This window comes from Suricata suricatta, chromosome 7 (genome assembly GCF_006229205.1).
Source record: "Suricata suricatta isolate VVHF042 chromosome 7, meerkat_22Aug2017_6uvM2_HiC, whole genome shotgun sequence".
In the NCBI taxonomy this organism is placed as follows: domain Eukaryota; kingdom Metazoa; phylum Chordata; class Mammalia; order Carnivora; family Herpestidae; genus Suricata; species Suricata suricatta.
This window is the reverse complement of record NC_043706.1, coordinates 32,248,386-32,264,670: the sequence shown is the minus strand read 5'-3', so window position 1 is coordinate 32,264,670 and position 16,285 is coordinate 32,248,386. Positions and strand designations below refer to the sequence as shown.

The following is a 16,285-nucleotide window of genomic DNA, read 5'->3' as shown; positions in this document are numbered from 1 at the left end:
GGGTCAGTGTCTGTATGTGTGCCGGGGAGAGAGGGGGACCTACCACCCCCTCTCCTGGGGGCAGTAATTGTCTCAGCTTCCTCACGTGCTCACGTGTCCCAAGGGCCGACTATGTGCTAGGCATTTCTACTGCTTTTTTTGTCATTAACCCTCCGACAAAACTGTGAGGTGGGCATTCCTCCCTGTTCTGCAGACAATGAAACTAAGGCTCAGAGCAGTGAAGCAACTTACTCGGAGTCACACAGTCAATCAGTGGCAGAACTGGGAGCTGAACCCACAAGGACAGCGTGCTCTCTGCCCTTCCACGCCTCCTGCTTTGTGACTGGTCGGCACCCTTAGCCTCCTTAACCTGTAGGTTCTGATGACAGGCTCCCAGGGGACAGGACTGGGGGCTGGTCAGTGCTGCCCAGACCACTGAGAGTTAAATGCTGTCTTATTCTGCTGCCTTCTGCCCTCAGCAATTTTATTGTCTCCAGAAGAAAGTTTACTTCTGGCACTGAGCAAACAGCACCTTGGCTTCTGTCAGTTAAGCTCAGACGGGCAGGAGGAGGGGGACCTGCCCCAGGCCTGAGCCTCGGCTCTCTGCCTCCTCCCAGGAAGGTGGCCCCCTGGGATGCTGGCCAGAACTCTGCTCAACTCTGCTGAACTGGTCTTGTCCAGCCTTCCTGCCCTGCCCCCAGCGGAGTCCCTGGAGCCACCTCTGCTTGCAGATCTCCAGCAGGACCCAAACCTGGAGTGGCTTGGGGTCTCAGGCTGGGGCTGGGAGGGAGGGAAGGAAGGGGGAACTAGGGGCTAGGAGTGGGGAGCAGGAGCTACTCCAGAAAGGAGAGCCGTAGGGGGTGGGCAGCTGGGTGAGGCAGGTCCCTGCTGTGTGACCAGGGACATGTCCCCTTGGCAGGTACACAGCTATCCAGTGACACTTTGTATACTGACAGCAAACTTCAGAGTCCTCTTCCTCCTCTGCACACCTGGCCATTGGCACTCTGTCCAGCCTGGTATTTCCTGACCCTGCCCCCGGGACTCTGCCTACAGTGTTCCCCCAGCTGCATGGACAAAGCTGTACAAATAAGACAAGGGAACCCCTTGTCTTTATCTGAAGGCTCTTCTGTTTGGCTGAAACCAGGGGCTTGTCTCTGGAGGTGGATAAAGGACATAAGGTAGAGAACAGATCACCCCCTACCTTGACCTTTTCTTCCCGTCCGGAGGCCAGAGGACAGCAGCAGGGGCAGGAGACAGAGGCTGCAGTATATTTGCCTTAAATAATAGGTTTGTGTCAGGGCCCTGCCAGGTTGCCAGGGCTGGGGTGGGGGGCGGGCTCAGAGACACATCTGACCCGACTGGGGGAAGCCAAGGCCGGGGTGCCGGTGAGGAGACCTAGCTGAGGATGCGGAGGCTGGGGCTGGGCTCGGGCAGGACATGGGCCTGGCAGGACAGAGCTGAGGGTCCAGAGCCTCGGTCCTGCCCACTCCCTTGAGCAGTCCTCCAGGAGGAGCTGCCCCAGGGGTCTCCCAGAAAATGCTGTCAGAGGACAGGCAGGACACAGAAGAACAGCCTGCCCTGGTATCACACACCACAGGGAGCCTGGGACTGTGAACAACCAGGAAGCACAGGCCTCAGAAGTCATTTTCACAATTTTGATTTTAAAAAACGGGGCGCCTGGCGGCTCAGTTGGTTGAGTGTCTGACTCCGGCTCAGGTCATGCTCTTGCAGTCTGTGAGTTCGGGCCTTGCATCAGGCTCCGTGCTGACAGCTCGGAGCCTGGAGCCTGCTTCATAGTCTGTGTCTCCCTCTCTCCTTGCCCCTCCCCTGCTTACACTCTGTCTCTCAAAAATGATAAATAAATACATAATTAAAACCTGGGGGTGCCTGGGTGGCTCAGTCGGTTAAGCATCTGGCTCTTGGTTTCTGCTCTGGTCACGATCTCATGGGTTTGTGGGACTGGGCCCCTCTTCAGGCTCTGTGCAGATAGCACAGATTTTACTTGGAATTCTCTCTCCATCTCTCTGTCTCCCTCCCCTACTTGTGCGTGTTTTCTCAAAATAAAAAACTTTAAAAAGAACGTTCAAACCTATTTAGGGGTCACCCTTGAACTGTGAGTTTGGGACCCCAAATGCCCCAGTGCTCTTGGTCAGTGCTCATCACCAGGCACGCAGAACAGTAGGGCCTCAGAGGCCTCTGAGACCATCTGTCACCCTCCCTGCACAGCAGGACCCGGGGCCTCGGAAGGTGGTCGTCCAGGACGGCCCGGAGCATGCTGGGCACCACCTCCCCAACAGACATCCCTGCGGCAGAGAACTCTCAAGAGACTTTGAGAGACACACAAGACTCAAGAGGACCACACCCAGCCAGGTTGACACAGTTCTGGATTTTATCCACAGTCATACGATCACAACTGATATATATATATTTGTATTTATATACCTTTAAATTACACAATCATGTACAAAACAGGTGCATTGCTGAGACCACAGCACTTCTCGGAGGTTCACAAGTGTCGGACTAATGGAGTCAGAAAGCCTAGGGCAGCAGATGGCGGGCGGCAGGGCAGCCCTGGCCCCTTGCAGAGCTGGGCTGCAGAACGGTAGTTAACTGGGGACAAAACACATTAGTCGCCGAGCCCCGCAGCGCGGGCCCGTGCAGCATCAAGGGGGCGGGTAGGGGGCTACAGGAGGTGGTGGGCGCGGCGAGGGGGCACGGCCCCCACACTTTGTGGTGAGTGCCCTGACACCAGCACTGACAGGTGGGACTGGGCCCTTAAGCTTGGGGTGGGGGACAGGGGACCGCCAAATGGGAGACCGTCCCACTCTGGGGTCCTGAGGAGCCTGGGGACCGAGGGAGAGTGGTCCCAAACTGGGCCTCAGAGGTGGCTGCTCAGGAAGGATGGGATTTCCAGTTCCTGCCCCTGAGGGTGGGCAGCTGGAGTGCTGAAGGGGACAGGCCTGAGGTCCAACCAGGACCACAGACCCTCCCCAGGTGCTAGAAAGCCACTGGCACGGAGAGGGGGAGCCCAGGCCCCAAGGCGCAGATGTGCCAGCTTCCTGCCTTCCAAGAGTATGGTGGTGAAGGTCAGAGGCCTCCAACCCCAATCCCACCCGGAGGAGAAACTGAAGAGGCTTTTGTCTGGAGCCGGGAGGACAGAGAGCTTCCAAAATCTTGCTTCGGGCTCTGAGGGGCCGAGGGCAAATCTCAGGCTGCAGCAGATGCCCAGAGAGCAGACAGTGACAGGAAATGGGGTGCTGGGGTGGGGGAAGTCTGCTTGTCTCTGGGGGTGCCATCATCCCCACCTTCCAACTCCGCTGACCCCGAGGGAGGCCTGGCACCGTTCAGGCCCCTGCCAGTCTCCCAGGATCCCCCTGTACTGCGAACAAGGTCAGGGCCTGGAAGCTGGAGTCCACGACCTAACAGTAGGTTGTCAGGAGAAAAAGCAGGGAGCTGAAGAGGACTGAGGGATGCCAGAGGGCTGGGGTACTCCGCTGTCTTTATCTGGAGGCCAAGGGGCCAGATGCTGTGGAAGGGGTAGGCGTCTGTAGCGCTGAAGCCCAGAAGCAGGGCCCTCCTGGTGCTACCAGAAGTCCCAGGGCCTTACCCCTGAGGTTCTCAAGAGACTCGTCTTCGAACCATGTCCTCTCACCTTGAGGTTTTGTCCTGCCCTGGTCTGCTTCCCAAGCGCCCTGGGCCCACACATATGGGAGACGCTAGTAGCTGGTGCTAGTACTTAGTAAGCCAATACTGCTTTCCTTCACCAGCCACAGGAGACACTCTGGCTCTGGGCAGGCTCTTTGCCTCCTCCCACCCTTCAACGTCCTGTAACTGTATCTCCGAGGCCTGGAGATACAGAGGGGCTGCTGGCCGAGGGGATGCCGCTCCAGGGGCAAGGGCCGGTTGAGGAGGGAGAGGACAAGGAAGAAGACTGTGCAGCTCCTGAGGTCCTGGGTTCCTCCCTCCTGCCACATCCCTGTCTTTCCCATTGGCTGCAGTGCCCCTGCTGATGCCAGGCTAGAAGGTCCTTCCGGCATCTTCCCAGACAGGTGAGAGAAGGGGAGAGCAGGATGGGAGGCCGCAAGGCTCAGTCTCCCGCAGGCTGGCTGAACCTAGGGCTTCAGATGAGCATGGAGGGAGGCAGGTGGGCAAGGTGCCCTCCCCCCCAGAAAGTGGGAGTGGGCTGCTACTGTTGCTGGCTTTGCCCTGGGCTGTGAGGCCCCTCTCCCTGCCTGAGGACTTACAAAAGGGGAGCAGGGTCTCCGCAAGTGACCAAGTGACCCAGAGGTATGGCTCTGAGGGAGAGCCTGTGCCCAGATTGCTACTGGCTGCAAAGAAGGGCCCCAGCAGGGTCCCTGTCCCTCTGCTGAGCCTGGGCTAGCACCCCCTTCACTCACCCTCCTATACCCCAGTGACACAGTCACCAGCTGCAGCTCACCCCTCATCATGTCTGGGGGAGTCCAGGGATCCCAGGAAACATCTATGGGAGAAGACAGTGACTGCTCCTCCTCCAGCCCCACCAGTCACTAGGGGTGAGGCCAGGAGAAGGAGGGCACTCCCCAGGGCAGAGTGGAAGACTAAAGACTAGGAGGCCCCCCCTTCTCTGGGGTCTGGACGGGAGGCCTTTGAGAAAGGGTGGTGGAGGGAGGGGAGCATGGAGAGGCAGAAGAAAGAGGTCAGAAAACTGAGCCCAGAGAAAAGGGGGCAAGGGGGGAACAGGTGCTGGCAGCCTGGGGTGGGGGTGGGGCTGGGGGGTGGGGGTGGTATAGTCTGGGGCGGGGGAGGCAGGAGGGAAGGGTCCGGGAGACATTCCTCAGGGCTCAGGAGACTCTTTGGTGGGATCTGAAGAGCAGATGTTGTAACGTCTCTGTCGGGCTAAGTACTAGGACCCTCACCTACCCTGGGGCCATCACCCCAAGTCCCACCACCGCCCTGGCCTCCAGGCGGCCCTACAAATGCTTCTGTCTCTGTATTTTTTTGTTTTGTTCTGTTTTGACTTTTAAAAAAATAAAAGCTTGATCGGAAAATATGTCTGGAACTCTATGGCGAGGGAAGAGGGACAAGAGTGAGAAGGGAGGGAAGGCGGTGGGCGAGGAGTGAGGGGTAGTGTGGAGGGGAACAGGGCAGCTAGATGGCCTCCACATAGTTGGCGGGATAGAGGCCCAGCTGCCCACTATCCAGCCGCCCGCGGCACCATCCCTGCTCGTCCTCCTCGCCCAGCTTGGTGAGTTCATCTCCTAGGAAGGGGACACAGAGGAGCTCATTAACAGGGGCTCAGAGAGAGCTCCCCCTAGTCTCACTTTGCCAGGGAAGCCCCCAATACTATTATTCTAGGCCCTCCCACGACTGCCCCAAGCTTGCTCTGAAGATCAGCCCTAGCCACACCCCCACACCCATGTGCTGCTCCCAGCGATCACCTAATCTGGGTCTCGATCCTGCCTCCCAAACCCAGGCTCCACCTCTGGCTCCTTTTATCTAATCCTGTCCCTTCTCCAGGCAGCACCAGCCCTTAGGCCCCGCCCCCACCTTTATTCTCAGGTCCCCACGCCGCCCCCTGGCACCCAGTTGCCACTCTCAGACCCTGCCCTTGCACTCTAATTCAAGTCTTAGCCCAGCGGCCAGGGTCACACTCCAGGTTTGGTCCCGCCCACGCCCACGGCCCCGCCCCCAGTCGCGTTCCCAGCAAATCCTGGCGTCCCCTGCCTTCAGGCCCCTCCCTGCCCGCCCAGCCCTATCCAACATACCAGCCTTGAAGCTGAGCTCATCCTGCTCCTGGCCGTCGTAGTCATAGAGGGCCCGCACACGCACTCCCTTGGCGTCGTCCTCGAAGGGGTTGGAGCCCCCATTGGCCTCATTGCCCCCAAATGGGTTCCCGCTCTCATCGTCCGACCACTCGGTGGCATAAGGCTGGCCCCTGTCGTAGCTGCTAACGCTGAAATACAGCGAGAAGACCCAGCATGAACTGCCTCTCCTCCTGTCCCTAGGGCTGCCCCCTCCTCCAATCAGAGCCCTGGCCCAAATTTCACGAAGGCTGGAACAGGGATGGGCCTTGTAAGAGGGGCTCCCAAGCAAGTGACCCTCACTGACAGCTCTTTCGACAAATGTGCGGCAGGACTGTTTGCATTATTACCTAGCCCTTGAGTGAGGAGGTGCTGAAGGGGACCCCTGAGAACATCTGACCCATCATTTTAGAAGGGCACCTAGCAGTTAACCAGCTTGACCTCTTGGACAGCAATCATATCCTGGTTCTGAGGTTTACTAACTATAGCTAGTAAACTATAGCTGACACATAGCTGTGACCTTGGGCAAGTCACTTAATCTCTCTGGGTGTCAGTTTCTCCAGCTGCAAAATGGGATTCTTTACACACTTAACAGAATGTTGGGAGGCTTCCGTGGGTTACTATATGGAACATGCTTACAACAGTGCCTGGCACACAGGGGACCACGAGGTTGCTGTGATTTAGACCATTTCTGGTCTCCTGAGGTCAAATTCATGTGCCTCAGTTTGTGGGCCCCTCTGGCCCCCAGGAAGCCCCCTGGGAGCACTCACCTGCCACGGTCCCCAGCCTGGGATGTGGACTCCACCACTCCAGTAGCATTGGTCAGCGTCACCCCCTCTGCCTTCTTGGGCTGTTTTTCTTTCTTGGTGGCGGTGTGAGGGAGGTCTGGGTTCCACTCCTGGTGGGCACCAGGGGAGCAGTGAGGTAGGGGGGCTGCCCCCTGAGGTCCCTTCCAGCCTTCTCTGTCTTCCCGTCCCCGTCCCCACACCTCCTCACCTCAAACTGGGGCCAGTTCATGGGCATGCCGGGGCCGCTGGTGCTTCGGAACCATCTGAGGTCATCCTGAGCGTCGGCCCCCCGAATGGCCTGCTCCAGCTCCCGATACACATGAACATAGCTGTGCACAGGGGAGGTCAGGAGTTGGGGGGCAAGCTGTACCATGGCCCCTTCGCATCCTCGGTGAGGGCCAGAGGGAGCCTGTTCAGGGGACCAGGGTGCTAGCGTGCCCCCCAGCTAGGAATCAGGTGGGCTTGCCAAGGAGCAGCCTCCCTGTGGTCAGCGCTAGCAGCACCCTCCCCTGTCGTCACCTTGGTCACAAATCCATCTACCCAAGCACTTTCTCTAGTGCCTCATCTGTGTCGGCTTGCACCCAGGCAGCCACTGTATTTGGAGCCACCGCGTCTGTCCCAATAACAGGGGGCCCAGGATACTGGGCACACTAGTCTCCACTCTACTGTGGGCGCCCATGCCCACCGCACTGCCACGCCCAGCTACCTGCTGTTCTCAGCAAGGTTGAGGTGACGTTTGATGTCTAGCAGCACCTCTTTGAGGAAGACCAGCCGCTTCTCCTCAAACTGCTGGCACTGTTCAAACACCTGCTCCATGCTCTCCATGTACTGCGGTGTGGTCTTACCCACGTCGTCCAGCACCTTCTCATACTTCTCCTGTGTCTATAGGCACCAGCACAAAGGAAGGGTGAGAGCCAGGCCTGCAGCTCCCAGCTACCTGCCCCCTACTCCACCCCTCGGCCCCCAGCCCGTTAGCACCTTCTGTACATCCTGCTTGCACTTGTCCACTTTGTCCTGCAGCTTCTTCTGCTGCTCGGGCGTGACCGACTGCTCTGTCTTGCTATTCATCTCCCGGGTCATGGCCAACTTCTCCTCTTTGCAGGCCAGATGGTAAGCCTTCTTTGCTGCCTCTAGCTGTGGGGACGGGGGAGGGGGAGGCACAGCTCCTGCTTGTAACGCAGGAACCAATGCATCGCTCATCAAGCCCTCCCACCTGCCCGGGGCAGTGAGCAAACGTCCCTAAGAGGCAGAAGGGGTGCAGGCCCCACTCCAGGTATCTGGGACCTGTGCCCAGCCATGTGTGGGTGTATCCCTGCCTGGCACTGCCTGCTGCTCCTACGGACACCCCCCTGCAGGGCCCGCCCCATCCACAGACTCTCTCCCTCCAATCAGACAGCCCCACTGAGCTCAGCTGCCCACCCTTGCCCCATCTGCGGAGCCACCCACTGGGCACCTCCTTCATCTTCTTGGCCCAGGGCTTCTGGGCCTTGCGGAAGCCATCCTCAGCCTCCTTGGTCTCCTTGAAGCCGCCCATGATCTGCTTGTGATAGGCGTCCTTCTGCCAGTTCTTGACCTTCTCCAGGTCCTCGTTCAGCAAGTTGTTCTTCACTTCCTGGTGCAGTTCGCTCACCTTGTCCGCCTCTGTCATTATGGCCCCCCAGGCCCGCTCCAGGCTGCCATACTGTGGGCCTGAGGAAACGGTCATGGGGTCATGAGGCCCTCATCACCCCCTCCCCAGAGGCCTCCCCCACGCCTCCTTTCACTGATGCTTTCCCCATACCTGCTGTGGGTACAGAAATACCCTCCTCCGCCCTCTTTATAGTTCTGTCCATCCTTCAGGGCCCGAGTACTTCCTCCAGGAAGCCTTCTCTGACTGCTCTATTCTCACAGGCTTCCGCCTGCAGCCCTCACGGGACTCTTCTTATAGCATCTGCCTCTGTGCCCACTCCCTATCTCCTCTGTCAGCTTGCGAGCCCCACGGAGGCAGCCTCTACCCCGTGAGTTCTCACAAACCCAACAGCACCAGGCACACAGTAGGTGCTTCAGGAATGTTGACTGTTACCACTGAAGAGCCAGCTGGTGACAGAAGCCCGGAGGCCCCTGGGAACAGTCATTCCAGTCATTTGTTCGCCTGTGTATTGGGGATGGACTATGGTTTAATCTCGTGGAAGAGAAAAAAAAAATTAACAAATACATGTAAACCCCAAGCTGAAATTGTTCTAGGCTGAAGGAATTGAGAGCCAGGATCGCTAAATGGGGTATGCAATTCTGGATTGGCTCCCAGACCAACACAAACAAATTTGCATATGAGCCATATTAAATGTCCTGAATTTGATAGTTGAACTAGGGTTATGTAAGCAAATGTTCTTATTCTTGGGAGATACATGAAGATTTAGAGTAAAGTGGCATGTCTCCCACTGACATGGTTCCCAACAAGTATGCACAGAGGAAAGAGGAAAAGAGAAAACAAATGTAGTAAATTGTTAACTGGCGAATCTGGTTGAAGACTCTACTATTCTTGCAACTTTTCCCTAAGTTAAAATTATTTTGAAAGAAAAAAGGTTGTTTTGGCTTGGTTTCCATTTTGTTTAATCCAACCTGACATTGTACAAAGTCGAGCTGAGCAGGGACAGACTTGGTTTGGGAGGGTCAGAGTGCAGTGTGGGGACAGAATGGGGACGGTGCCCTCCAAGGGCCCATGGCTGGAGGCTGCAAGCGCATCCAGGTGGCTGGGCGCTCCCAGAACCCAGGCCGTGGGGAGCCGGTTGGGGCCTGGGTGATGCGCACGGGGTGGGCATGGGAGCACCTTTCTCGATGAGCTGGCGCCAGCGCTTGGCCCAGTCGGTGAGCTGCTGCGCGTACGCCTTCTCGATCTTGGCGCGCTCCTGCACGCAGTTCATCAGGTCGTTGCACAGGCGGTGTCCGTCATCGATGCGCTTCACCGTCCGCTTGTAGTTCCCCACCTGGCGGCCGAGGAGCGAGCACTACTCCCACGGGCTCCCCGCCTCCCCCCTGCCCGCCCAGGACGCCGCGTCCTGCAGGGGGCGCCCGCCACGCGCATTTTCCTACGGTCACCGCCTTGCCGCCCCGCGGGGGCTCCCCTCCCGCTCATATTTAAGGAGCCTCGGCACCCTGCATTATATCTGGCACTCCCTCAACCCACTTTCACCATAACTTCCTCACTGTCACGAACTGCGGGATTTTGATCATTTGGACCCAGACTATAATGAATTATTCATTTTGTTCTTGTGAGCTAAATGTATCATATTTATAGAGTCATGTAAGTGTTGAGTTGAGCTGCAGCTTCTTGACATAATATTTTGTTGTGTAGACATCTCATTAAACACTTATTAATTTAGGTTTGGCAGTTTTCACTTTGGGTTTTGGAAGCCCATCGAAACACTTTATTTCTTGGTCTCAAATAGTTTGGGAGGCTCCTGAAATACTGGCTCTAGTTTTGTCTCCCCCACTTTGTTGTTGGGGGACTTCGGGAACTCATGCCACGGCGGGGCAGGGAAGGGGGCAGCTGTACAAGGCTGTGTACGCTGTAAAGCTCTGTATCTGCCTTTGTGAAGGGCCAGGCCTCTGAGCGAGGCCCCCAGAGCCAACGGGCCACATCATGAAACACGCGTGATAGGATCTCTCTGGGTGCAGTTGTGGAGCAGAGGGGCTCTGGGCCTGGTGGGGAGTAGTCTTACCCCACTTCATGCCTACAGCCGGCCCACTGAACACCAAGGGCTTTGGAGGGAACTGAGGGGCTGGGGAGCAAGGCCTGAGGTTGTGGGTGGGGTGGGAGCCTGGGCTGCCACAAGGCCAGGCTGTCTGTCCCCACGATCTGGGGAGCATCGGAGCCTCACCTCCCAGAAGCTGTCCGTGGTCTCCTCTGGAGCTAGCGAGGCCTCGTCGTAGGAGCCAGACATGGTGTAGCCGAGGGGGGACAGGTGGGTGTGCAGTGGTGGTCAGCAGGCTGGGCTGTTCATGCGCTGGGAGGGCGGGAGAGAGAACCCTGCAGAGCGGTGAAGCGCCCCTCAGGCCCATTCTAGGCCTGGGGCCCCAACTCCCCAGGCTTGAGCCTTGCACTGGGATGGGGACTCCTTGCCCTGGGACTGTGCATCCCCGAACCTCTCCTCCACAAGTCCTCCACTCCATACCCTCGCCGTCCCTCTCCCCTTAATCCATCCTCCAGCTCCAGTGTGGCACCTCTTCTCAAAAGCCTGCCCCAACCACCAGACCCAAGGCGTGCATGCAACTGTTTTTGTGCTCCTGGATTTGGGGCTAAAAGAGCCCTACGATTATATATTTGCTTTACATAAACCTGCAGTTTGCCTCATAGACACACACGGCTTGTCAAAGCCAACAATCAGGCTAATCTTTATGCATGTCCTACACCCCTCCCCAGGGCCCGGCACCCTGTGGGGCCCACTGAGGCTCAGCAAACCTCAGCTGGCTTCTCAAGCTGCCCCCCGCATTGGCACTGCTCCTACCCTGTTCCACCCGAACCCTTGCATCAGGCCCAATAGGCCCCCCCACCCAGCAGAGTCCCTAGTCTCAGCCCCCTAGAACCTCCCCAAATCCACCACCCAGAGACTGGGCCTAACTACCCTGGGAAGCTGGCAACACAGCCCCCTCCCATCTCTGGCGTAGGATTGGGCCCTTGTAAATTGCCCTTTTGGCTGCCCTGATGCCCAGCCTCTAAAGCCTCCATCAGCCACTTACATTGTCTCCTTAAGAGTCCCAGACATGTGGCTTCCTGCCCTAAAGGTCGGACCACTGTGATCTGTGTGCATAGCGGAGCGGCTACGTGTGGCCTGGATCTGTCGGCAGGCATCACAGCTGTCCAATCTAGGCCATGTGCTGCCCCAGGGCTGGGGACGCTGCCCGATTCCCATCCCCCACCGAGGCCTCGCTGCCACCCCACACAAGAAGAACTCAGCAGTCACAAGACAGGACCCAGAGGGCCAGGCATCTGGTCTTCAAAGGGGCAGTGAGAGCAGGGCAGGACTGACCCCATGAGAAGGTGCCAGCCTTAGGCAGGGGACATCCGGGTGATGCCTCCCTGCCTCAGCACTGTGGTCTCAGGACTGTGGACCCAGCCTCTGGAAAATTCAGTCCAACCTTGGCGTTCAGGGGATGCCCGACCCTTATAGCAGCTGACCTTCAGGCCCAGCGCAGGAGGCACCAACACGTGCAGATCATTGGTCAAGGTGGCCTCCCCTCTCTGGCCTCAGTCTCCCTAGCTGTCCAGGGCCCTGCTCCCAGGAATAACCCAGCACTGCCTCCTCCTTGCTCCCCTTAGGCACTAAAGAGATTTGGTTCCTTAGCAAAACCTCAAACTTCCCCCTAAACTAGTGCACGGTGGGGGTGGGTAGGAAGAAAGGTGGCTAGAATTCACCAAGGGACCAAGAAACCTGTCTGCGTTTTTTTTTCCTTCTGCACTGGGTGCTGCTCACTTACACGGCAGGACTCCCTTCATGAAGAGACATGGGAAAGCCAAAGGCAGGTATATTTAACAAAGGATGCTCGGCCTGGTTAGGGAAGTATCTCTGGGGCCAGAGCCCCTTCTAGAACCGGTGAGGTCCTACAGAACTGTGTTCTTCAGGATCCAAATAACGCAAGGCTGTCAGCAGGCTGGCGGTGGGGGCAGGAGGGGGCGGAGGGGGCGGTAGAGCCGCATGAGAGTGAAGGTGGAGCCCACCCCAGGTAGTGGGGAAGTGACTTGATGAGCCTTGACTGGGGGTAGGGGATGGGACGGCGTTTCCTCTCCCCACTCCAGAGGCACACTTCCTTCACCCCTGCAATGGCGCTCCCAGGAATTCACCTTCCAGCCAGAGGGGCAAACTGATGATGCCTAATTCCATGTGCTGTGGCCCTACTTGTAAAAGCCAGAGGTGGGACACATCCCAGATGCTTATCCAGGGGACTGTGTAAGTATATGATGGTGCAGACGTGCCAGGGCACCCTCCCCATGCTGTGGCACTACAACAAACCGAGCAGGGTGCAAACAGTGGACCCATGGACGCTTCCCTTTGTATAGGAGGAAATACATAAGCAAGGAATGCTTCCGGAAAGCTGGTAAGGGTGGCTGCCTTCGGGGAACGGGGTGGCTAGGGGGCATGATGGGAAGGAGATTTTTCGCTGTCAGTCCTTTATGCCTTTTAAATTTTGCCTTATGTGCATACATGCACATTTTTTCAAACCTGGCCCCTGTCGAAGGAGAGCTGAGGGAGCTGGGAGCTAGGACCCAGAGGGCACTGGAAATACGGAGCAAGGGGACAGTACAGCTAAGACCTGGTGTGTCAGGCTCCACGGGAATGCACAATGACAGAGACCAATCTCTGCACAGGGGAGGGGAGGACTTGCTGGGGTCCCTCCCTCAGTGCAGGCAAGCCCTGGGTCTCTGGCTCCCAGCTGACATAGCTCTAGCTTTGGGGGTCCCTGCTCTGTCACCCAACTGCTATGTGTCCTTAGGCAATTCACGTGACTTCGTTGGGCCCTGCTAGGAAATGAGGATGGTGCAACCCAAATCAAAGGGTGGCGAAATGGTGAGGGTCGGGGGCGCCTGGGGGGCTCCGTCAGCTGAGCATCCGACTTCAGCTCAAGTCATGTTCTCATGGTTCATGGGTTTGAGCCACGCGTCAGGCTCTGTGCTGACAGCTAGCTCAGAGCCTGGAGGCTGTCTTTGGATTCTGTGTTTCCTTCTCTCGCTGGCCCTCCCCTGCTCATCTATGTCTCTCTCTGTCTCTCTCTGTCTCTCTCTCTCTCTCTCAAAAATAAAGAAAAAACATTAAAATTAAAAAAAAAAAAAAAAAGAAATGGTGAGGGTCCAGAGAGGCGGGCTCAGGAAGACAGGTAGGCAGGATCTGGGAGAGGATGCGAGGGGAGGCATGTGAGCCCCCCAGCAGTGCTTGGTCAGACACACCACTCCACCCTGCGCCTGCCTCCTGCAAGTCGGCCTGGGGGCAAGTGGGAGGCCTAGTTCTGGTCAAATGCCATGTCCTTCCTGAATGGTGCTCAGTAGCTGAAAACGCTGCATCTCCCAGAGTCCAGAAGCCAGTGTGGCCGGCATCTGTGGCACCCATGAGCAAGCCCGACACGCTCTTAGAAGAACCCCTCAAATGGGCACAATGCCCATCTGACTTTCCTCCCCAGCGGCAGTAAAGCCATCGCAGCCCTGCCTGCCCTTTATCATTGATAATAATAACTGCCATTTACGGAGCACGTACTCAGTGCCAAGGACCGTTCATGTGTCTTAACGCATCAGATCCTGCCAGCAACCCTATTCGGCAGGTGCAACTATCACCCCCACATTGCAGAGAGAGCCCAGAGGCTGGGACGTGTCTGAAAGAGCCTGTCGCCTCTCATTACTGATTCGTCACCATTGCTGGAGTGGGGGCGGCAGTCCCTGGCGAGGGACGGGGGCTGCTGAGGTAGAGCCAGGGAAGGGGCCAGGTCTTTCTCGCCCACGAAGACGGTGTCGCCCTCGCCATGCTGGACAGGGAGCGTGGGCTCTGCTCCAGCTGTACCACTTACCAGTGGGATCTCAGGCGAGTCTTGTCACAGGGTCTGTTTTTCTAACTCACATGATGGGAAAACAATACTCGAGTCTCGTGTGACACGCAAGGAATCAAAAGGTAGTAAACTCTTACTGAAAAATACAGAGTGTTATGGAAGTGTGAAGTCTTCATGGTGGCCTTGACCTTTCCTTTGGCGGGGGGAGCCCCAGGGTGAAAGGCATCCCTCATCAGGCCCCAGCTGCCACTACAAGACCCTGGAGGACAGGGGCCTTGGTCATGTTCTGTCGCCCCCGGCTTGAAGAAGGGACAGAGGAATTAAGACCTAAGCCCAGAGAGGGCAGGCCTGCTGTGGACAAAGGAGGCATGAGGTTCCCTACCCTGTGAGCCACTAACAGCCACAGGGCTTGAAGTCACCCCAGCCCTTTTCACTTCCCACCGCCACCCAACCCATGAGCAGATCCTGGGCTCTGCTCTCAGCCACCCTGGTCCCAGCCCCATCACTCTCCCCAGTGACCTCTTCGCCGGCCTTTCCATCTCTGACTTTGTGTGCCTCACCTCTGCTCCCACTCCAGTCTGTCCCCACCACAGCAGCCAGAGGAACCCTGGCAACACCTAGGTCAGATCCCACCACTGCCCTGCTCGGAATCCTCTTGTAACTCCCCATTGCATCTAAGTAAAGGTCTAATTCCTTCCCAGGAGGCCCTGCAACTCCTGCTCCATCAACCCCAGGGCCTTTGCACTTGCTAGGAATGACACTCCCCCCCATAGATGTCCAAGTCTGCTCAAATGGCCTCTTGACACTCTTTTCCCACCCCCAGCATTCTCCTGTCTCCCTTTTCTCTCTTTATTGTTCTTTCTCCACAGCGCATGTTACCATGTGCCAGGCTCCCAACATTACAGTATTCATCATATTTGTGTCTTCCTCTCTCACTGTAACATCAGCTTGCTAAGATCGGTGGTTTTTGTCTGGTTCTCTGCCATGTTTCCAGCATCCAGAGTGGTGCCTGACACACAGTTAAGTGCACGGTTTGTTTTCTGTTGAATGAATGAATAAATGCCAAGCACCTTCTATTCATTCATTATATGGGCAGAAACACTGAATTCTGTGCCTCAGAGCCAAACATAGTTCCCTGCATGCAGTAGGTGCTTAATATATGTTGGTAATGGTGGTGACACAACCAAAAGCCAGAATCTCACAACCAGAGGGCTCCCAGATCCCACTTGTCCTCTGTTCCCAGGCCCTGTGCTTCTCCTGGTATCCCCTTCCTGTCTTCTGGGCCAACCTTCAGGGTCCAGTTCCAGGGTCTCTTCCTCCCTGACCTTCCAGGACGATTCTGCCCTCAGGGTGGTGCAGTCTCTCCTCAGGGACCCACAGTACACAGACTGAAGAGGCTCTTCCCTTATCCCTCTCTTCACTCTCCCTGTATACCAACTATGATGCCATCATTGAGTACCAGCTATGTGCCAGCCTCCTCATACACCGTGTCTCTCGTCCTCCCAACAGCCCACTAATTGGGTGACTCCCCTGCTGTCTCTGAGACTCAGAGAGGTGAAATGACTTGTCCAAGGTCTCACAGCAGGGAGGACACAGAGTCAGATCCAGACCTGGGGTGAGTCCTTCCCTTGTCCCCCCAGCTGCCCAGTGCTCCCCCGACCTCCCTGGCCTAAGACATTCTTCCGAGGGAGCGGCTCAGCTCAAACCTGCACAGGGCCATGGGAAGCCAGAGCCGCCTCCCCCTCACCCAGTGGGGGTTTCAGGCCCCGCAAACATTCCCAGCAGTAGCCCTGCTCCGCAAGTTAGCCCGAGATGGGCGGGCTAACCGCATCCGACTTGGGGCCACGCCGTGGCTCCTGCCAGCCTCCCCTGGGGCTTCGGCTGCAGCAGGAAGGCTCAGGGTCAGCTGTGACGGGCTGCCCTCCTCTTCCTCCTCCCTGTGATGGGCACCCCTTCCTTCCTCATTCGTTTCTGCAGCTTTGCTCACACCTTTCCTCCTGCCCTGGGGTGCAGCTGTCCTATCACTCATCCCTGTCCAAACCAAAATAACCCTGCTTCCCTCAAGGGCCCACTCAGTACTCCCGCCCCAAGAAGCCTTCCCTGAACACCCCAGCCCTCACTTATCTCACCCCTACACTGTGGCGCAGCTCTTAGCCGCACCGTGCCATGAACCACAGCTTGCTGGTTCTCTCCCAACAAGCAGAGGGAACCCTGCTGCATTAGCACAGT

At 57.2% G+C, this 16,285-nt stretch overlaps 1 protein-coding gene across 4 annotated transcripts in view; it reads right to left on the bottom strand.

Moving 5' to 3' along the window:
* Positions 1-2,345: 2,345 nt before the first annotated feature.
* The window catches only part of PACSIN1 (protein kinase C and casein kinase substrate in neurons 1), a 53,719-nt gene continuing 39,779 nt past the window's right edge, over positions 2,346-16,285 (bottom strand). For 3 of the 4 annotated variants that reach the window (XM_029944099.1, XM_029944101.1, XM_029944098.1), the window contains 9 exons: positions 10,405-10,530; positions 9,354-9,510; positions 8,001-8,236; positions 7,526-7,681; positions 7,254-7,429; positions 6,756-6,876; positions 6,530-6,657; positions 5,724-5,911; positions 2,346-5,216 (listed from right to left, as the gene is read on the bottom strand). In XM_029944099.1, the coding sequence (XP_029799959.1) occupies positions 5,107-5,216; positions 5,724-5,911; positions 6,530-6,657; positions 6,756-6,876; positions 7,254-7,429; positions 7,526-7,681; positions 8,001-8,236; positions 9,354-9,510; positions 10,405-10,467 (1,335 nt within the window). In that variant the 5' untranslated portion in view covers positions 10,468-10,530 and the 3' untranslated portion in view covers positions 2,346-5,106. Of the gene's footprint in view, positions 5,217-5,723; positions 5,912-6,529; positions 6,658-6,755; positions 6,877-7,253; positions 7,430-7,525; positions 7,682-8,000; positions 8,237-9,353; positions 9,511-10,404; positions 10,531-14,077; positions 14,179-16,285 lie in introns of those variants that run through there. The other variant, XM_029944100.1, reaches the window with a different exon arrangement.